We start from the raw sequence: 23,261 nt of genomic DNA on the forward strand, positions 1-23,261 counted from the left end.
TTTTGACTGGGCTGAGCGGGAACTATGCTTCCGCAGAGGAAGGGGAGCCAGCAGGCCAGAGGTGGATGAACGCAATGCCCTCGTTTGGGTGTAGGGACTGATCAGAGCCTGAAGGTACGGAGGTGCCGTTCCCCTCACTGCTCCATAGGCAAGCACCATGGTCTTGTAACGGATGCGAGCTTCAACTGGAAGCCAGTGGAGTGTGCGGAGGAGGGGGGTGACGTGAGAGAACTTGGGAAGGTTGAACACCAGACGGGCTGCGGCATTCTGGATGAGTTGTAGGGGTTTAATGGCACGGGCAGGGAGCCCAGCCAACAACGAGTTGCAGTAATCCAGACGGGAGATGACAAGTGCCTGGATTAGGACCTGTGCCGCTTCCTGTGTAAGGCAGGGTCGTACTCTCCGAATGTTGTAGAGCATGAACCTGCAGGATCGGGTCACTGCCTTGATGTTAGCGGAGAACGACAGGGTGTTGTCCAGGGTCACGCCAAGGCTCTTCGCACTCTAGGAGGAGGACACAACGGAGTTGTCAACCGTGATGGCGAGATCATGGAACGGGCAGTCCTTCCCCGGGAGGAAGAGCAGCTCCGTCTTGCCAGGGTTCAGCTTGAGGTGGTGATCCGTCATCCATACTGATATGTCTGCCAGACATGCAGAGATGCGATTCGCCACCTGGTTATCAGAAGGGGGAAAGGAGAAGATTAGTTGTGTATCGTCAGCGTAGCAATGATAGGAGAGGCCATGTGAGGATATGACAGAGCCAAGTGACTTGGTGTATAGGGAGAAAAGGAGAGGGCCTAGAACTGAGCCCTGGGGGACACCAGTGGTGAGAGCACGTGGTGCGGAGACAGCTTCTCGCCACGCCACTTGGTAGGAGCGACCGGTCAGGTAGGACGCAATCCAGGAGTGAGCCGCGCCGGAGATGCCCAGCTCGGAGAGGGTGGAGAGGAGGATCTGATGGTTCACAGTATCAAAGGCAGCAGACAGGTCTAGAAGGACAAGAGCAGAGGAGAGAGAGTTAGCTTTAGCAGTGCGGAGAGCCTCCGTGACACAGAGAAGAGCAGTCTCAGTTGAATGACCAGTCCTGAAACCTGACTGGTTTGGATCAAGAAGGTCATTCTGAGAGAGATAGCAAGAGAGTTGGCTAAAGACGACACGCTCAATAGTTTTGGAAAGAAAAGAAAGAAGGGATACTGGTCTGTAGTTGTTGACATCAGTGGGATCGAGTGTTGGTTTTTTGAGAAGGGGTGCAACTCTCGCTCTCTTGAAGACGGAAGGGACATAGCCAGCGGTCAAGGATGAGTTGATCAGCGAGGTGAGGTAGGGGAGAAGGTCACCGGAGATGGTCTGGAGAAGAGAGGAGGGGATGGGGTCAAGCGGGCAGGTTGTTGGGCGGCCTGCAGTCACTAGTCGCAAGATTTTATCTGGAGAGAGAGGGGAGAAAGAAGTCAAAGCATAGGGTAGGGCAGTGTGAGCAGGACCAGCAGTGTCATTAGACTTAACAAACGAGGATCGGATGTCGTCAACCTTCTTTTCAAAGTGGGGAGAATGTGGCAAAGAGCTTCCTAGGGTTAGAGGCAGATGCTTGGAATTTAGAGTGGTAGAAAGTGGCCTTAGCAGCAGAAACAGATGAAGAAAATGTAGAGAGGAGGGAGTGAAAAGATGCCAGGTCGGCAGGGAGTTTAGTTTTCTTCCATTTCCGCTCAGCTGCCCGGAGCTCTGTTCTGTGAGCTCGCAATGAGTCGTCAAGCCACGGAGCTGGAGGGGAGGACCGAGCCGGCCGGGAGGATAGGGGACACAGGGAGTCAAAGGATGCAGAAAGGGAGGAGAGGAGGGTTGAGGAGGCAGAATCAGGAGATTGGAGGGAGAAGGATTGAGCAGAGGGAAGAGATGATAGGATGGAAGAGGAGAGAGTAGTGGGAGAGAGCGAAGGTTGCGGCGGCGCGTTACCATCTGTGTAGGGGCAGAGTGAGTAGTGTTGGAGGAGAGCGAGAGAGAAAAGGATACAAAGTAGTGGTCGGAGACATGGAGGGGCGTTGCAGTGAGATTAGTAGAAGAGCAACATCTAGTAAAGATGAAGTCAAGCGTATTGCCTGCCTTGTGAGTAGGGGGGGACGGTGAGAGGGTGAGGTCAAAAGAGGAGAGGAGTGGAAAGAAGGAGGCAGAGAGAAATGAGTCAAATGTAGACGTAGGGAGGTTGAAATCCCCCAAAACTGTGAAGGGTGAGCCATCCTCAGGAAAGGAACTTATCAAGGCGTCAAGCTCATTGATGAACTCTCCAAGGGAACCTGGAGGGCGATAGATGACAAGGATATTAAGCTTAAATGGGCTAGTGACTGTGACAGCGTGGAATTCAAATGAGGAGATAGACAGATGGGTTAGGGGAAAAATTGAGAATGACCACTTGGGAGAGATGAGGATTCCTGTGCCACCACCCCTCTGACCAGATGCTCTCGGGGTATGCGAGAACACATGGTCAGACGAGGAGAGAGCAGTAGGAGTAGCAGTGTTTTCAGTGGTAATCCATGTTTCCGTCAGCGCCAGGAAGTCGAGGGACTGGAGGGTAGCATAGGCTGGGATGAAGTCAGCCTTGTTGGCAGCAGAACAGCAGTTCCAGAGGCTGCCTGAGACCTGGAACTCCAGGTGTGTGGTGCGTGCAGGGACCACCAGGTTAGAGAGGCAGCAGCCACGCGGTGTGAGGCGTTTGTGTAGCCTGTGCGGAGAGGAGAGAACAGGGATAGGCAGAGGCATAGTTGACAGGCTGTAGCAGATGGCTACAATAATGCAGAGGAGATCGGAATGAAATGAACTAAACATCTGGGAAAGGAGAGAGCAAGGCCTCCCTCACCAAAAAAATATAACTCTCCCAACTTCCACCTCAGAAACTATAATTGTTTCACTGAACCACCCGAATAAAACTCTCCCAACTTCCACTTTAGAAGTTAGAATTGTTGTAAACTACAGCAGTTCAATGTTTCAAGGACTAGACTCAACTTACTTTATTCAGCTAGCTAACTATGACGCCATAGCTAACTAGCATGCTAGCATCCAATAACACACAGTTTAGCACCAATACTTGGTTACAACAAACTACCAATAGTGTGTTAACACACTAAACAGATAATTCGTGTCCGTGTCTAGTTCTTTCATAACGCAGCAATGATTAAACGTTGGCTAGCTAGCACAAAGATATTGTATTTAGCTACCACAGTACAGCCAGCTGGTAGTGTTGGCTAGCTAGCAATGGCTGCTGTGTTGACTTTGTTTGAAAAACGGCGTCGCTGCGAACGAATGTAGCTGGCTAAAAGGATATTGTATTTAGTTGCTACCGTTGCTAATAGCTACTAGCCAGCTAGTCCAGGAGGTGAGTTAGCTAGCTAGCTTCGTGCTACACCCGGCACCGCCGAATACAAAAGTAACCTACAATAACTACATACAACAACTACCCACAACAGCCCACGATGCCTACCTATAATACCTAATAATATACAGCCCACGATGCCTACCTATAATACCTAACTACAATCTAAATACATAGTTTAAGCCTTACTCGACAAAGCCCAAGCTATGTATAAAGCCAAACTTATCCAACGCCAGCTAACTGGGTGGCAGACTGCAATCAGTAGCTGTAATTAAGTACAGCAGCTACCAACCACCTAACGTTAATGCCTCGGATAATGAGGTTAGAAAAACAGCTGATGGTAGGTAGCTAGCTGGCTCAATTACAGGTACTCTTAAGCGTGAAATAACATTGGAAACAACTAACCACAGTTGCTAAAAGTTACCAGTAGCTACCCGCTAGCTAGCTAGCTTTGTTGGTCCAAGTAGTGGGTTAGCTAGCACTCGTGCTTCGCCGGGGTCCGCCGAATACAATACTTACCTACAATAATTACCTACAATAACCTACAATAACCTACAATAACTACCTAAGTAAACTACCTATAATACCTGACTACAATACCTACCTACAATCTAAATACATGGTTTAAGCTTTACTCAACATCATATAAGAAGCCAAGCTTACCTCCTGCTAGAGAAAACACAACCTCTCCCGACAACGCAGAGGTTCATCCCTGATGTCCTTACACAGCTCTCTGGTCTTGGCCATTGTGGAGAGGTTGGAGTCTGTTTGATTGAGTGTGTGGACAGGTGTCTTTTATACAGGTAACGAGTTCAAACAGGTGCAGTTAATACAGGTAATGAGTGGAGAACAGGAGGGCTTCTTAAAGAAAAACTAACAGGTCTGTGAGAGCCGGAATTCTTACTGGTTGGTAGGTGATCAAATACTTATGTCATGCAATAAAATGCAAATTAATTACTTAAAAATCATACAATGTGATTTTCTGGAAATTACAGACCTCTACATGCTTTGTAAGTAGGAAAACCAGCAAAATCGGCAATGTATCAAATACTTGTTCTCCCCACTGTATGTATGTATGTGTGAAAAAAGGGTTATGCGTCAACATCATAGAATCAATGCCCATGACGAACCAGGTTGATTGGACAAGGGGAGGGTGTGTGATGTGTGTTAAGTGTCCCAGATGTATAGTTGTGAAGACTTGAGGAAATTCAAGTCACAGAATACGGGTCACAAGCACTCAGCTATTTTAAGAACTGATGTGCATTAGCTGGCCTGATTCATTCCTCATCTCTCCCATCATAACAGGATTCTACATCAGCATGTCTTAGGCCACATCAACCTCTAGTGGATAGAAAGATAAATACAGTGACGGTGTGTGTCTGTTACGTAATCCGATGTTTCAGGGACAGATTTAGTAGTGTTGTAATTCAGAGTGGTGTTATATAATCCCTTGCTGTATTGTAGATGTAATTGTGTTGTATGGTGCAGGTGCAGGCTCTGAAGGTGGGCAGTAAGTTTGAGGCTGAGATCCGAGAGGAGCAGGAGGAACGGAAGAGACAGGAGCTGGCTAGGAAACAGAGACGGGCTGCCTTCAAAGAGCTGCAGTCTGCCTTCTGCTCTTAACACAGTAAACACATACTAAAACACACACACTAAAACACACACACACACACTAAAACACACACACACACACTAAAACACACACACACACACTAAAACACACACACTAAAACACACACACACACACTAAAACACACACACACACTAAAACACACACACACACACACACTAAAACACACACACACACACACTAAAACACACACACACACACACACTAAAACACACACACACACACTAAAACATGCATGATCACGCGCAGATTCAAATAAAATAAAATAAAATAAAATTGTATTTGCCACATGCGCCGAATACAACAGGTGTAGACCATACAGTGAAATGCTTACTTACAAGCCCTTAACCAACAATGCAGTTTTAAGAAAATAAAACAAGTGTTAAGTAAAAAATTGATAAGTAGAAAATAAAAATAGCAAATAACATGCACAGAAAGGGAGGTTTTAAAGTAGTTCCACAGCTTCCCTGAATATACAAATAACAATATTTTATTGAATAATGAAAGAGATTGATATTAAGGTTATCGTTATGACTATTATGATTGATTGTTGTTATTATTGTTCTAATTCATATGATTGTATTAGCTATTATACAGAATATCCTCACTTATTTTAAAACAGTGAGGTCATACCTATTTTAAGAAAATAGATTTTTCTATTTGCCATCAATAATTTAATTGTTTAATGTTTGATGTACATCACAGAAAAGGTTTTGTGGAGCAATGTATTGACCAATTTATGTGTAGAATGCAAAGGCATGTTACAATACCTGTGTCAAAAACAGTTTCTCGCTAACTTTTCTGTTGAAACCTTTAAAAATCACTCTGTGAATCTAAGTTTTTACTATTGGCAGATTGTAGTGTTACTATTATATTGAATATTGACCTGTAATCCATGTTTGTTTAATTTGTAGAAACATACCATCATGTAACAATGTAGCAATATGTTTTCTTATGTGTTCTGAAATTAAAAGGAAATGGATGTATTGTTTTTTTCTCCATAAATAAAACAATGGTAATCACATTCTGTGTGCTTTCTCAATAATTGGTGTATTCTATTGATGTCATATAATTTGCTGCTCTGATAAGTTTCAAACAGCTGTCATACAGTACAGGTGAGGAAAGACAGGAGGCAACTTGGTGGCGAGGCTGACTTGATATAGTAACAGGAGGCAGCATGGTAGCGAGGCTGACTTGATATAGTAACAGGAGGCAGCATGGTAGCGAGGCTGACTTGATATAGTAACAGGAGGCAGCATGGTGGCGAGGCTGACTTGATATAGTAACAGGAGGCAGCATGGTGGCGAGGCTGACTTGATATAGTAACAGGAGGCAGCATGGTGGCGAGGCTGACTTGATATAGTAACAGGAGGCAGCATGGTGGCGAGGCTGACTTGATATAGTAACAGGAGGCAGCATGGTAGCGAGGCTGACTTGATATAGTAACAGGAGGCAGCATGGTAGCGAGGCTGACTTGATATAGTAACAGGAGGCAGCATGGTAGCGAGGCTGACTTGATATAGTAACAGGAGGCAGCATGGTAGCGAGGCTGACTTGATATAGTAACAGGAGGCAGCATGGTAGCGAGGCTGACTTGATATAGTAACAGGAGGCAGCATGGTAGCGAGGCTGACTTGATATAGTAACAGGAGGCAGCATGGTAGCGAGGCTGACTTGATATAGTAACAGGAGGCAGCATGGTAGCGAGGCTGACTTGATATAGTAACAGGAGGCAGCATGGTAGCGAGGCTGACTTGATAAAGTAACGTACACACCCAGCTGTAATACCATCATCGCCATACAGGATTACATTTTGTAGCTAATTGCCATCCACATTCAACATGTATAGAATAGTATGTTATTTAGTAAAACATTGGGTATTGTGAGAGATTCTGTGAAATGAAGTATGAGAAAGTATGAACAAGTATTGTTTCTCCATTTGAATTGTTCAGAAAATATTATTTTATTTCATGTAATGTACACTGTACAAGCCATTGGAACATGTATTATGATACAATAAGATTTAATCTCTGAAAATCAGGGCTTTCTTTCCATAACATTATTTCCATTTACTCTTTAATCTTTGTGCATTGCTGTTGACTCAAATGCATACATGCATGATGTAATAGTGATTTTTGTCTTTACATAAATTCAAAGGGAAATATAAAGATGATCTACTTACATCTTTCTCCAAACGTTTAACCTATCACTAAAGTGCTTAATCTAAAGCCATAGCATTTTACATATTGAACATGTGAAATCAATGTATAACATAGTATTACATTTCATCTTTGGCTAATATTTGGTGTAAATAGACACACACTGATTTCAGTGAAGATTTCTCATAAACATTTAAGGCAGTAATCTAATCAATTTGCAGTTAAATCAACTGATATTTTCTAAGGCATAACTGATATTTCTGACAGTTCAATATTAGATACCTCAGCTTAAAATGATTGAAGACATTGAGTTGTCATCTTCCAAAGTATGATCCTCTACGTTACAGAAGCTGCGTTTACACAGACAGCCCAATTCTGATCTTATATATTATTATTTTTACCACAAATTGTTTTTTTCAGTAATCAGATAAGCTCTTTTGCCAATAATTGGACAAAAGATCAGATTTTTATTGGACAAAAGATCAGATTTGGGCTGCCTGTGTAAACGCAGCCAGAGTGTATTCCATAGCAGCGTAGTGTTATTGATTGTGGAATATCATCCTTCATGGCAGTGAATGTGCCTGTTGGTTCTAGAGCTCTCAGGTAGCTAGAACATGTTCTACAATCTAGTGGTCTTCAATCCACTGGATGAATACCCTTTGGTATGGACGGTTGCTTAACCAGGTAGCAGAGCCATAGAAACATGTCCCCCCCATATTGCCCCTAACGCTCCCTTTCTGCCCCTATCTCTATCCCTGTGTTGCTACCCTCCCCCTCCCTCACGCACGCACGCACGCACGCGAGCACAACTGCACACACACACACACACACACACACACACACACACACACACACACACATATATAGTAAACCCCGGAACCCACCCATCCCACGTTGCTCTCTGTCCCTTACTCCTTTCCCTTCCACCATCCTCCTTCCCCTCCCTTACTCCATCCTGTCACTCCCGTCCCCGTTGATCTGCACCACACACTCCTTGTCCAGCGGGTCCTTGCAGTGGGCCATGCCAAAGTGCTGACTGCTCACCTGGTACCTGCCATGCTTGTCCAGCCCCATGGCGGCCACGAAGCGCCGCTCAAACTGGATCTCCTGGCGCAGGTAGGACGTCCTCTTCTGGCAGGCGTCGCCCGTGCCCTCCTGGGAGGCGGAGAGAAACACCACTAGCTCAAAGTGGCTGGCGCTGCCCTCACGCAGGGCCGGGTAAAGGGGGCTGTGGCGGTCCAGGACGTGGTAGAAGGTGAGGGGGAAGATGAAGAAGGGGCAGGGGCGCGGGCCCAGCTGGTCCAGTTGGAAGTCCAGGTTGGTCTGGTGCAGGACCTGGTCATCTTTCTCTTCGTACAGCACGGCACTGACCTCCACGTCCACCAGGGGGCGGCGCAGAAGGTTGGTGGCCCGGAACACGAGGCAGGGCTGGCCTTGGTGCTGACCCACCACCGCCTGGGGGCTGAACTGGATGGCCCCCGCACGCTTCTGGGGACGGGCGATCTTTGCCACAAACGCACCTGAAGAGCGGGGATGGGAGAGAGAGAGAGTGAAGATGTACATATCAGTAGTTTTCCTTAGAAATATGTATGTGTTATTTTTTTTAATCTCAAGAGACCCAGATGAAACAAAGATCGAATTTAAACAAGAAAGTTAAATAATTAAATAATAAAAGTTTATAAAAATTCAAGATGAAGAAGACCAAACAGCTGTGCCCTCAGCATTGAAAGGTACAACAACAAACTGAGAAAGAGAGAAAGAGAAGTGCTCCTCTCCATTATAAAGTACCTGTGATGAAGGCTTCCAGCATGAGGCCCAGCAGCATCTGAACTGCCAGCAGGGCTATAGCGCTGGGACAGTCCCCACTGGGGAACATGGTGCCGTACCCAATGGTCAGCTGGGTCTCCAAGGAGAAGGAGAAGGCTGCGGTGAAGCTGGTGATGTGTTTGACACACACCACGTGTCCCTCTGGAGGAGCGTCGTGGTCCTCCACCGCCAGGTCTCCATTGAGGTGGGCCAGTAGGTACCACAGGCAGGCGAACAGCAGCCAGTGGGCCACGAAGGAGGTGCAGAAGGCCAAGAGAACCCAGCGCCAGCGCAGGCACACCACTGCCCCCCACAGGTCCTGCAGGGGAGAGCCAGGGTGTATATACCCATTCAATTATTGCTGGTTACCCAGACACAGATAAAGCCTGACACTGGTCAAATAATCAAGTTCAATGGATATTCTCAATTGAGAGTTTAAATCCAGGACTAGTCTTAATCTATGTCTGCGAATCCGGCCCATAGAGTGTCTGTGTATAACTTTTTATTTTAAGTTTACTTTTCCATTTAGCCAGCAGCACCTCTTCAACTATTTAGGGTGTGTGTCAACTTCTTTATTTTACCTGTAGGGCTAGCAGCCAGGCAGAGGCAGAGGCCCAGGACGGCCACAGGCCAGGAGAGGGAGGGGAGGAGCGCAGGGCGCAGTGACCGTCCTTGGTCACCAGGCGCTGGCAAGACAGGTAGGGTGGGGATGATGTGGCCAACAGGAGAGGGGAGGAGGAAACCTTGTTCCCGTCCAGGTCGTTGGTCGTTTTGGTCGTCATGGTTACAGGGAGGTGAGGGGTCGAGGGCAGGCGAGTGGGCAGGTCAGGATGAAGGTATCTGGAAACAAGCACAATCATGCCAAGAATCATAGAGGACCGTTTATAACAACTTTATAAACATGGACAACTTTGACTTTATAAATCCACTTTGACATTGTTATGTAGTTAGTTATGTACATAGGGGGACAGACAGAGAGAGACAGAAACTTCCAGAAACGTCTAGAATGTTGTTGCAGGTGATTAGAGAAGTGCTCAGTGGGGTATCTGTCAGTGGAACACAGCGACATGCAGAGCAGGAATGTGGTGAGTTTAATCTGGGAGGAACACTCAGTAACAATCACTACAGTACCAGACGGACTTCTCTCTCCCATCTGTTCTCTAGCCTTGTTCAGCAACATGTTAGTATGCTTTATGGATGATCACTTGGACAAAAAATTCACACCCTCCTCATGTACTGACTGTAGACTATATGATGGGATGTTTTTAGAATTTTTCCGTCAGAACTCGGACATGAATGAAGGTTCACCAAGAATAGAGTATGATGATGTTTGAGGTTTATATGAGATTAAAGATGCTTTTTATGAAGTCTCTTGTTTGCATTGTGTATGTACAGTATTTGCTAGCTGTAAGAGATGAGCTGAGAAAACATTGCACATACATTTTACAAAGTGCTGTATCTAACTCACATCATGGACCAGAGGGGCTTAAAGGGATGCTTGGTGAAGAAACTGTCCTGTTTATAACTTTAGCTTGTAAATTGTGCACCCTGTACTGTCTGTAAGTATAGATGGAATATACAGCTAACAAAGCTGTTCCTTTGATATAAAAACACTTAAATACATGTAAATGTCAAAAGCTGTGCAATGTTTGTACAGTTAACAAAGTACAAAATCAGCTGGGAAATCATGTTATCGTTTTTCTGTGTATCAAAGGGATAAAATTACACTTGGTAGTAAAAACTAGCCCTGAGCCTTGACTACACACCAGGACAGTCACAAAAGATGAAATCGTTGCTAAATGTCGTGGGAACCTCACTGGAGTAACTCTATGTTTCTAAGGGGTTTTAGTCATCAATATTGTTGGCTAATTCAATGACAGATTCGTTACAGTCAGAATTAGTCACTGGCACGGGCTAATAAGTCAGGCTGTGGCGGCAAGCTGCTAGCTACTGCTTCTGCTCTCTAGGCCAAGCATGGGACTGTTATTACAGAAATGATATAGGGTAATAGTAAGCGTGGCTATGTGTTAGCGCAGTAAGAAGCGCTTCATTTTCCTGAAGTGGCGGGATGCCAGCTTGAGAGAGGCCATCAGAGAGGCCATACGGCGTGCAGGGGAGGAAAACACACACACACACACACACACACACAATCACATACACACACAATGGTTACGAATCTCCCATATCCCCCCATGTCTGTTGGGCCTGTATTCTCCTTAGTGTGTGTGTGAGATAGTGGCAGCTATTAGATGATGCTAACAAACAGCACTCTGTCTGTGTGCTCGCTCTGTGGATGGATGAGGGGCCTCAGTGGCTTCTGGGATAGTTTGGGGTTGTTGGTTGGAGATACTGTAGCTAGGCTACATAGCTCCCTAGGCTATAGCTTAGTTTAGCCAACGATGATACAATCATCAAAGGGCCCTCTATCGCTGCAAAGTGGGGTGCAGGAGAGTTTAATCAGGTATAGGTATATGTAGGAAGAGGCTGTTTTACTTGTTCTCCGATTTCTCCCTTCAAAAGCCTCCACTGGTATTGATTACCGCACCTGACGAGTGTTGAAGTTTAATAGCATATGGATGGAAACTCCACTCCCCACTCTATTGTCCAGCTTTACCCCCATCCCCATAGAGATCCAATGAGGACAAGAGGGCAGAACCTGTTAACCACCCAGGGCTAAACGGTTATAGACGCTCAGTTATCTTATAGATACATCCTGTAAATGCTTTCTCTGTGGTTATAAAACAGAGTTGGACAGGTTGTGCAAGTTGACTCCCTTTGTCCTACTTAGGCTTATATCTAACATGTGTTAAAAATTAAAAGAAACACCCATTTTGTTACTTCAAGCTGGAAAAAGTTGACCTGTTATTTGACTTCTTCAGTCTAGGGTCTCTGAGGGTACAAGCTGTGTTTATGTATTCATTTACATGTACATTATTGCCAGTAGATACAGTCTTGGTTAAGTTTTGTTGAAATCGGTGATTCCGCTGGTCAATTTCTTGCACAATGTTCAAGAACATTGCACAAAATCAATCTTGCAATTTAAGGTTGAAAGTCTAACTTTTCTGGGAAGGATTTTACAGTTTTTTCTGTAGTAATGCTCCATAGTCTCACCCCTCTCTCTCTCTCTCTCTCTCTCTCTCTCTCTCTCTCTCTCCTCTCTCTCTCTCTCTCTCTCTCTCTCTCTCTCTGTCTCCCTCTCTAACTCTCTCAATCTCTCTCTCTTTGTCTCTCCCCGTCGCTCTCTCTCTCTGTCTCTCTCTCTCTATCTTTGTCTCTCTATCTCTGTCTCTCTGTCTTTCGCTCTGTCTCTCTGTCTCTCTCACACACAGTCTCGTATCATCCTCTCTCTCTCCCTCTCCCTGTCCATCCGTAAGGTTACTCACTGTAGTGTAGCACAAGGGCCAGCGATCACCCCTCTGATGGTGCCCTTTTCACCCGAGCGCTGATCCGAGGGCGGGCAGGAGGCGAGGCCAGGGGCGGGAGAACCACCAAATCCGTGGGATGAGAAGATGGGGGGTAAATCCCAAGGTATTCCCTAGGTAAAGGAAGGAAAAAGAAAGTGTCACCCCAGGAACTCTTCGGCGTGGGAGCCGGACTGAGCCCAACGCTCTGCTCTTCCGATCTGCAGCTCCGGCTCTTTGCCGAGGATGATTCGATTGGTCACATTACTCTGCATGTGGCCAATTAGTGTTCCCGGAAGGCGAGAGAGGGAGGAGAAAAACCCAAAGAACAACACCTTGTCACAGTTCATTGACAGAGCCAGTTGTAGCTCCTCGGAGTCCTGTGGTTGGTAGGAGTAAATGAGTATAGGAATGATGATGAGAGAGAGGTTCTGGAGAGGGAGTGTGACAACAGGGTGTCTTTGTGTGTGTGTGTCTGTGTGTGAGAGAGAGAGAGCGAGAGAGAGCGAGAGAGAAGGGGGGGGGGGGGGGGGGGGGGGGGGGAGTCTGTTGTTACTGTCCATCTATCTGCCTACCCAGACATAAGGGTTCTGTGTTTAACAGTCCTTTTGCACTTACACAGGTGAATAGCATTCACTTGTGCAGTCATGTCTAATTGGTGATTACTTAATGATGCATTATGAAAGTACTTGAACAGGGACATGGAAGACATGCCATGTTGCAAGTGTTGACTAATAAGACATCCAACTTATCCAACCATAATGTAACCTTTAACCTTAACCTAACCCCTAACCTTACCTCAGACAGTAAGGGATTTGTTTAATCACCACATTACCCTTTCCTTGAGAGTCATCATGGTATAGTGTTGCTTTAGCATGTGATTTCAAATCTGGCAGCCCATTTTTAACCCTACTTCACAGTGCTTCTTTGTTACTGGTTGGGCTGTAGTAAGCCATATTACAGGAGTTCAAAGGTCACAGCAGGCCGGGTCTATGAGTGTGGTGCTCCCTAACTTCTTTGCATGCACACTATCAACTGTGCCCAGGCGAGCTCTGAAATGTTGCAAAAGTTCAAAGTTCGAAGAAAGATGCCTAGGTAAGAGGAGTTGGAAGAGAGAGGGAGGAGAAGAGGGAGAGAGGGAGGAAAAGGGGGAGAGGGATTGATTGTTCCATTGCAAAATATACCTTCACATTACTATCTACAGCACTCACTCTTTCATTAAGTCTTTCTGTTGCTAAAGTTTGAAATGTTGCAAAAGTTTGAAGTTCAAATAGGAGTTGGAAGAGAGAGGGAGGAGAAGGGGAAGAGAGGGAGGAAAAGGAGGAAAGAGGGATTCATTCCCAGCTAACAATTCTATTGAGAGATAACGTTTTTGTCATTTTACCCGTAATGTCCCCCTAATGTTAGGGGAACATTCTATCTCAATCTGGTCTCAGAGCATTTTGTATTATTCTGTACTTAAATCCGAGACACTCCATTTAGTATGATATGTTACGTTTCGTATGGTATGTATTAATTTGTGGATGTCCATCATCCATTTCGTTTGATATGTTACAAATTACAGTTCGTATGATATTGTACGAATTGAAATTCGTACAATATGTTATGAATTAGCAAAACGTATAATATTTTACAAATTTGCTAAGCGTATGCTATGCTACAAATTCCAATTTGTTGTTGCTAATGTTAGCTAGGTTGCTAGGTGGCTAACACTAATGTTAGCTGGCTGGCTAACGTTAGCTAGGCTAGGGGATAAGGTTAGGGATAAGGTTAGGAGTTTGGTTAAAAGGTTAACGGTAGGGGAAGGGTTAGCTAAAACTCAACCTCTTGTTTCACAGTATGCCGATCTTCCTGCTAAGCCACCTTATCTGTGTCATGTATTGGTTAGTCTGAGTATTCTCATCATTGATTTGATTTACTCATTTTCAGAATAGTTGTCTAATGTTGGTGGGGCATGTTAACCTGTTTTAATGATACTCCTGAATCACTATGATCTGAGCTGAGATTTACTATTACAGAGGCTGAGTCACTGGCTTACTAGTGCTCTTCCATGCCGTCCCTAGAAGGGGTGCGTCATGTCGTGCCAGGCTTTTTTCGCAATACTCGGCTTGAGTGGGTTGAGTCACTGACGTTATCTTCCTGTCCGGTTTTGCATCCCCTCGGGCTTGTGCGGTGGAGGAGATCTTTGTGGGCTATACTCAGCCTTGTCTCAGGATAGTAAGTTGGTGGTCTGTTGATATCTCTCTAGTGGTGCTTTGGCAAAGTGGGTGGGGTTACATCCTGCCTGGACGGGGCCATAGTGTCACCCGACCCCCATTGTCTCAGCCTCCAGTATCTATGCTGCAATAGTCTATGTGCCAGGAGGCTAGGGTCAGTCTGTCCTATCTGGTGTAATTCTCCTGTCTTATCTGGTGCCCTGTGTGAACTTAAGTATGCTCCCTCTAATTTTCACCTCTCTTTCTCTCTCTCTCTCCCTCTCTCTCTCTTTCTTTCTCGCTCTCTTTCTCTGTTTCTCTCTCTCTCTCAACCTCTGAAACCTGGGCAGTGAAAAGCCAACTGACATTTACTCCTGAGGTGCTGACCTGTTGCACCTTCTACAACCACTGTGATTATTATTTGACCCTGCTGGTCATCTATGAACATTTTAACATCTTGAAGAACGATCTGGCTTTACAGTTTTTGCCTATTGCTTACACACTTTTTGCAGAATTTGGCTCATTATGTCAAAACTCAACACACAAGCCAATCAGACATAGCACTTGGAGATTAACAACTCACATATATGCCAAAATGAAACACTGCAATCAAAACTTAACACTCCTTTCTAAAAATGAAATTCTTGCAACAAAACCACCACATTTGAATGACTCTTTCATATCACCAGCAACACACTGATGGGCTTTATATAAAACACTGCAGTCTTTGTGTTTCTATTTTTATTGTCATTTTATTGTCATTGTCTTCTGTAAAACTCAAAAGTAGAATTTCTGCAGTAATCAAACAGTATTTACAAAAAAAGTATTTACAAAAAAACAAACATTCTTACAGAAATTCTTAACATCAAATTTAGCAACAAAACTAAAGTAAAAAAACTAAACAATTACTGGATAAATTGCTATTGGGGGAAAAAACATATACTTGTTTTGTGTGTGTGTGCGTGTGTGTGTGTGCGTGTGCGTGTGTGTGGTGGGGGGTGGGGGGGCTTATGGATCACGCCTTCTGTTCGGATCTGGCCACAAGACCTCGTCAACATCACAGGCGATGTCCTTGTGTGCCGAATCCACCCTTGGATTGATCCCACCACAATGTCTCCACATGCCTCTTCCATTGCTTGCAGAAGAGTCATGCGGGCATGTGGTTGCCGATCATATACTTTCCACCGCCACGCTGAAAATAATTCCTCAATTGCATTTAGAAAGGGGCTGTAAGGGGGCAGGTATAAAACTGTGAAATGATTATGGTTGTTGAACCAATCTCGGACCAGAGCAGCCCGGTGGAAACTAACATTATCCCAGATGACAACAAACTTGGGCTGCTGTGGTCTGTCCTGCACAACTGCATGTAGTGCATGTAGAAATGCAATGATCTGTCCTGTATTTTAGAGACCTAGAGTGGCATGATGATGCAGGACTCCTTGGACACTAATTGCAGCACACAAGGGGATATTTCCCCCACGCTGCCCAGGGACATTTACAACAGCCCTTTGTCCAACTACGTTACGGCCCCGACGCCTGGTTTTAGCCAGATTGAAGCCTGCCTCATCCACGTAGATGAACTCATGCGGCAGTTCGGCGGCATCAAACTCCAGAACTGTCTGTAACAGAAACTATTGAATAGTGTTACTGAAAACACATACAGTAACTACAATGTCTATATTTTCACACAAGTAGGGGCTGGGTTGGGTGAGTATAGACAAAAACTACAAGCAGGGCAGGATAAACCCTCATTCCCACATCACAATATATAGTATGTAAAGTGACACATAATGGCGCAGATCCTTGACCCTGACACTGTTCCTCTCAAATGGCACCCTGTACAGCTGCTTCATTCTGAAGTTATGTTTCTGTAGGATGCGACTTAGTGTAGAAATGCTGACCCTGTTGAATTCATTTCCAATTATGCAACTCATGAAGTCGGATTGCATTATTTTCTCGCACCATTTCAATGATGGCAAGCTCTTGTTGTTGAGTGAAGAGCCATTCCCTTCCACCTTGAGGAGGTCATCCACCCATTCTGTAGAAAATGCCACCACAAGATGTCAGTGGTTAGTTTATTTTTCACATACTGTACTTTCAAACTGTACACAGTACTGCAACATCACATTTTTAGTCATTTAGCAGACGCTCTTATCCAGAGCAACTTACAGGAGTAATTAGGGTTAAGTGCCTTGCTCAAGGGCAAATCGACAGATTTTTCACCTAGTCGGCTCGGGGATTAGAACCAGCGACCTTTCGGTTACTGGCACAACGCTCTTAACCACTAAGCTACCTGCCGCCCCATCACAATGGTATTCCTTTACATATACAGTACTTCACAGTACTACCCATTTTTGTATAGTATAGTTAGTACAGTAATATTGTAATATGATACAGAATCATGTGACACATACAGTAGGTACAGTCTGGAGTAGAAACTTGAAGATATACCTGTTCTCCAGTCGGAATGTCCTTATTATCGATGCTACTGTGTAGCAACTGAGGTTAGGGTGGACTCTTTGCCCAGCCTCCCTCATGGACAGGCTATGATTTATCACATGGTCCACCAGAGTAGCCCTGATGTCATCTGATATACGTCTCCGCACTGGTCCTCGTCCTCTTCCACGTCCTCTTCCACATCCGACTCCTCTCTCTCTTTGTCCTCCTCTTACTCTGACTCTCATTGCCTCCATGCTTGCAAAGTTCTAAAAATGGCTTACCTGAGGCCTATTTGTATTGCTAAGGCTCAGACTGATTGGTGTTCTGTTTTCTGTGCAAGTGTTTTCAGGTGTGTATGTAAGTGCATACAATTGCCAGATGAGTTTTGCATTTTGAACAGAGTGTTTTCCCAATGATAACAGGTGATTTCGTTTTTGAACAAAGTGTCTAATGTAAGAAAACATGTGTAGTGTAAAGTTGACATTGTGTTTAAGCTATGGTTACACTGTGTTTAAGGCATGCTACAAGAAGTTTAGGTATTGAGGCTTTGGTCTAAGCATTCGGTTTTAGTGTGTAAGCAATGGGCAAAAACTGTAATTGCCATGTACTCTTAGAATCTCCACCTGCCATGGCCAGAAGAGGACTGGCCACCCCTCAGAGCCTGGCTCCTCTCTAGGTTTCTTCCTAGGTTCCAGCCTTTCTAAGGAGTTTTTCCTAGCCACAGTGTTTCTACATCTGCATTGCTTACTGTTTAGAGTTTTAGGCTGTGTTTCTGTATAGGCACTTTGTGACATCTGCTGATGTAAAAAGGGTTTTATCAATACATTTGATTGATTGATTGATCTACACAAGTGCCTAGGGAGGAGGGGTTAGGGTTTCTTCTGGACAGGGCCTAACTATACTGGCCCAATAAGCACATGTCCTAGATATATCCCTTATTGGGACAGTGGTTAGGGCGTTCGTCATTGCTGCTGGTGGCCTGTATTCGAGACCAGCTAGGGGAATTACTCTAGTCTCACATTCTTAGCAATATATCATAGTCATTTAAAACACACCTATCTGATCTAATTAAAATTAGTTTCTCATTGAAAGACGGGAATCTGTAAGATTTCCCCTTGAGCATGAATTATGACCACAATTCCACTACCTCATAAATTATGAGTATTTATTAGTTCTATATACAGTACCAGTCAAAAGTTTGGACACACCTACTCATTCAAGGGTTTTTTCTTAATTTTTTACTATTTTCTACATTGTAGAATAATGGTGAAGACATCAAAACTATGAAATAACACATATGGAATCATGTAGTAAACAAAAAAGTGTTAAACAAATCAAAATATATTTTATATTTGAGATTCTTCAAAGTAACCACCCTTTGCCTTGATGACAGCTTTGCACACGCTTGACATTCTCTCAACCAGCTTCATGAGGTAGTCACCTGGAATGCATTTCAATTAACAGGTGTGTCTTCTTAAAAGTTGATTTGTGGAATTTCTTTCCTTCTTAATACGTTTGAGCCAATCAGTTGTGTTGTGACAAGGTAGGGGTAGTATACAGAAGATAGCCTTATTTGGTAAAAGACCAAGTCCATATTATGGCAAGAACAGCTCAAATAAGCAAAGAGAAACGACAGTCCATCATTACTTTAAGACATGAAGGTCAGTCAATACGGAACATTTCCAAAACTTTGAAAGTTTCTTCAAGTGCAGTCGCAAAAACCATCAAGTGCTATGATGAAACTGGCTCTCATGAGACCCGCCACAGGAGAGGAAGACTCAGAGTTACCTCTGCTGCAGAGGATAAGTTCATTAAAGTTACCAGCCTCAGAAATTGCAGACCAAATAAATGCTTCACAGAGTTCAAGTAACAGACACATCTCAACATCAACTGTTCAGACGAGACTGCGTGAATCAGGCCTTCATGGTTGAATTGCTGCAAAGAAACCACTACTAAAGGACACCAATAATAAGAAGAAGAGACTTGCTTGGGCCAAGAAACAAAAGCAATGGACATTAGACCGGTGGAAATCTGTTCTTTGGTCTGATGAGTCCAAATGTGAGATTTTTGGTAATGTCTTTGTGAGACGCAGAGTAGGTGAACAGATGATCTCCACATGTGTGGTTCCCACCATGAAGCATGGAGAAGGAGGTGTGATGGTGTGGGGGTGCTTTGCTGATGACACTGTCAGTGATTTATTTAGAATTCAAGGCACACTTAACCAGCATGGTTACCACAGCATTCTGCAGCGATACGCCATCCCATCTGGTTTGCGCTTAGTGGGACTATCATTTGTTTTTCAACAGGACAATGACCCAACACACCTCCAGGATGTTTAAGGGCTATTTTACCAAGAAGGAGTGATGAAGTGCTGCATCAGATGACCTGGCCTCCACAATCCCCCGACGTCAACCCAATTGAGATGGTTTGGGATGAGTTGGACCGCAGAGTGAAGGAAAAGCAGCATATCAACACTATGAAAAAACACATATGGAATCATGTAGTAACCAAAAAAGTGTAAAAAAATCAAAATGTATTTTATATTTTAGATTCTTCAAAGTAGCCACCCTTTGCCTTGATGACAGCTTTACACATTCTCTCAACCAGCTTCATGAGGTAGTCACCTGGAATGCATTTCAATTAACAGGTGGTCCTTGCTGCAAGTAGTACCAGTCATGTTAATTCCTTAATGATGTGGACACCGAGGAACACCGCTCCACTACAGCCCCATCGATATGGATGCGGGAGTGTTCGCCCCACCTTTTCCTGTAGTCCACGATCAGCTCCTTTGTTTTGCTGACATTAAGGGAGAGCTTGTTGTCCTGGCACCACCCTGCCAGGTCTCGGACCTCCTCCCTATAGTCTGCCTCATTGTCAGTCCTACCACCATCGTTTCGTCAGCAAACCTGATAATGGTGTTGGAGTCATGCACAGCCACGCAGTCATGGATGAACAGGGAGTACAGGAGGGGACTAAGCACACACCCCTGAGGGCCCCCCGTGTTAATGGACAGCATGGCAGATGTGTTGCTGCCTACCCTCACCGCCTGTGGGCGACCCATCAGGAAGTCCAGGATCCAGTTGCAGAGGGAGGTGTTCAGCCCCAGGGTCCTGAGCTTGGTTATGAGCTTGGTATTGAATGATGAGCTGTAGTCAATTAACAGCATTCTTACAAAGGTATTCCTTTTGTCCAGGTGGGGTGAGGGTAGTGTGGAGTGCAATAGAGATTGCGTCACCTGTGAATCTGTTGGACGGTATGCAAATTGGGTCCAGGGCGTCTGGGATGATGGTGTTGATGTGAGCCATGACCAGCCAATCAAAGAATTTCATGGCTATAGATGTGCTATAGGGTGATAGTCATTTAGGCCCGTTACCTTGGTGTTCTTGGGCACATGGACTATGGTGGTCTGCTTGAAACAAGTTGTAATTACAGAATGGGTCAGGAATAGGTTGAAAATGCCAGCTGGCCAGCGCATGCTCTGAGTATGCATCCTGGTATTCTGTCTGACTCCGCAGCCTTGCGAATGTTAACCTGTTTAAAGGTCTTACTCACATCGGCTACGGAGAACGAAATCACACAGTCATCCAGAACAGCTGGTGTTCTCATGAATAGTTCAGTGTTGCTTGTTTCGAAGTGAGCATTGAAAGCATTTAGCTCCTCTGGTAAGCTCGCTTCACTGGGCAGCTCGCGGCTCTAGCTTTCAGCTCAGCCTGTAATCCATGGCTTCTGGTTGGGGTACAGTTGAAGTCGGAAGTTTACATACACCTTAGCCAAATACATTTAAACTCAGTTTTTCACAATTCCTGACGTTTAATCCTGGTAAAAATTACCTGTCTTAGGTCAGTTAGGATCACCACTTTATTTTAAAAATGTGAAATGTCAGAATAATAGTAGAGAGAATGATTTATTTCAGCTTTTATTTCTTTCATCACATTCCCAGTGGGTGAGAAGTTTACATACACTCCATTAGTATTTGGTAGCATTGCCTTTAAATTGTTTAACTTTGGTCAAACGTTTCGGGTAGCCTTCCACAAACTTCCCACAATAAGTTGAGTGAATTTTGGCCCATTCCTCCTGACAGAGCTGGTGTAACTGAGTCAAGTTTGTAGGCCTCCTTGCTTGCACCCATTTGCGACCAAACTTTAACTTCCTGAGTGATGTCTTGAGATGTTGCTTCAATATATCCACATAATTTTCCTTCCTCAATATGCCATCTATTTTGTGAAGTGCACCAGTCCCTCCTGCAGCAAAGCACCCCCACAGCATGATGCTGCCACCCCCGTTCTTCACGGTTGGGATGGTGTTCTTCGGCTTGCAAGCAACCCCCTTTTTCCTCCAAACATAACAATGGTCATTATGGCCAAACAGTTCTATTTTTGTTTCATCAGACCAGAGGACATTTCTCCAAAAAGTATGATCTTTGTCCCCATGTGAAGTTGCAAACCGTTGTCTGGCTTTTTTATGGCGGTTTTGGAGCAGTGGCTTCTTCGTTGCTGAGCGGCCTTTCAGGTTACGTAAATATAGGACTCGTTTTACTGTGGATATAGATACTTTTGTACCTGTTTCCTCCAGCATCTTCACAAGGTCCTTTGCTGTTGTTCTGGGATTGATTTGCACTTTTCACACCAAAGTACGTTCATCTCTAGGAGACAGAACGCATCTCCTTCCTGAGAGGTATGACGGCTGTGTGGTCCCATGGTGTTTATACTTGCGTACTAATGTTTGTACAGATGAACGTGGTACCTTCAGGCATTTGGAAATTGCTCCCAAGGATGAACCAGACAGGTCTACAATAATTTTTCTGAGGTCTTGGCTGATTTCTTTTGATTTTCCCATGATGTCAAGCAAAAGGCACTGCGTTTGAAGGTAGGCCTTGATATACATCCACAGGTACACCTCAAATTGACTCAAATGATGTCAATTAGCCTATCAGAAGCTTCTAAAGCCATGACATCATTTTCTGGAATATTCCAAGCTGTTTAAAGGCATAGTCAACTTAGTGTATGTAAACTTCTGACCCATTGGAATTGTGATACAGTGAATTATAAGTGACATAATCTGTCTGTAAACAATTGTTGGAAAAATTACTTGTGTCATGCACAAAACTATAGTTTGTTAACAAGACATTTGTGGAGTGGTTGAAAAACGAGTTTTGTGCATGTAAAAGGTTTTGTGCAACCTAAGTGCATGTAAACTTCAACTGTATGTCCGTACGATCACTTGTAGGGACGACGTCGTCGATGCTCTTATTAACGAAGCTGGTGTCTGATGTGGTAAACTCCTCAATGTTATCGGATGAATCCCAGAACATATTCCAGTCTCTGCTAGCGAAACAGTCCTGTAGCTTAGCACCTGCTTCATCAGACCACTTCAGTATTGAGCGCGTCACTGGTACTTCCTGTTTGAGTGTTTGCTTGTAAGCAGGAGGATAGAGTTATGGTCTGATTTGCCAAAGGGAGGGCGAGGGAGGGCCTTGTATGGGTTTCTGTGTGTGGAGTAAAGGTGATCTATAGTTTTGTAGCCTCTAGTTGCACAGGTGACATGCTGGTAAAAATGAGGTAAAACGGATTTCAGTTTCCCTGCATTAAAATCACCGGCCCCGAGAAACGCTGCATCTAAATGTGCATATTCTTGTTTGCTTGTGGCCCTATACAGCTTGTGCCAGAATCGGTTTGTGGTGGAAAATAGACAGATATGAAAAATATCTATGAAAAGTCTCTTCGTAAATATTATGGTCTGCAGCTTATCATGAGGTATTCTAGCTCAGGCGAGCAAAAACTTGAGACTTCCTTAACATTAGAGATTGTGCACCAGCTGTTGTTAGCAAAGAGACACACCTCTCTTCCCTTCGTCTTACCAGAGTCTGTCGTCGATTCATAGAAAAACCTGTGAGATTTATATCCATGTCCTTGTTCAGCCACGACTCTCAGTAACATAGGATTTTACCGTTTTCAGGTCCAGTTGAAAGGATAGTCTCAAACGGAGCTCTTCAAGTTTGTTCTCCAGTGACTGCACGTTCGCCAATAGAACAGAGGGCAATGGCAGTCTATTTGCTCGCCGGGGTAGTCTCGTAAGGATAACACCTCATCTGCCTCTCTTTCGCTGCCGCTTCGTCTTTCGAGTCCTGTAGATTAGGGCCTGGTCCAGAGTAAACAGAACGTACAGAGCTGCCGACTCATTGAAGTAGACATTTTCCAAATCGTGGTTAGTGATCACTGTTCTGATGTCCAGAAGATGTTTTCGGTCATAGGAAATGATAGCGGAGACATT

The 23,261-nt window shown here is 44.5% G+C and overlaps 2 protein-coding genes across 2 annotated transcripts in view; one reads left to right on the forward strand and one right to left on the reverse strand.

The window, feature by feature from the left end:
• Nucleotides 1-6,015, forward strand: part of LOC311101285 (EF-hand domain-containing protein D1-like) — a 29,286-nt gene extending 23,271 nt beyond the window's left edge. Inside the window, exon 4 of the mRNA XM_084142414.1 lies at nucleotides 4,850-6,015. Within this exon, the coding sequence (XP_083998540.1) occupies nucleotides 4,850-4,984 (135 nt within the window). The 3' untranslated portion in view covers nucleotides 4,985-6,015. The remainder of the gene's footprint in view (nucleotides 1-4,849) is intronic.
• Nucleotides 6,016-8,095: 2,080 nt separating this feature from the next.
• Nucleotides 8,096-9,738, reverse strand: LOC311101307 (inward rectifier potassium channel 13-like; the record flags this gene model as incomplete). Its single annotated transcript, XM_084142433.1, has 3 exons — nucleotides 8,096-8,670; nucleotides 8,939-9,275; nucleotides 9,538-9,738. The coding sequence occupies 3 exons, from the start codon at nucleotides 9,736-9,738 to the stop codon at nucleotides 8,096-8,098; spliced, it is 1,113 nt and encodes a 370-aa protein (XP_083998559.1).
• Nucleotides 9,739-23,261: the final 13,523 nt, after the last annotated feature.

Source organism: Coregonus lavaretus (assembly GCF_964263955.1).
Source record: "Coregonus lavaretus genome assembly, chromosome: 26".
In the NCBI taxonomy this organism is placed as follows: Eukaryota; Metazoa; Chordata; class Actinopteri; order Salmoniformes; family Salmonidae; genus Coregonus; species Coregonus lavaretus.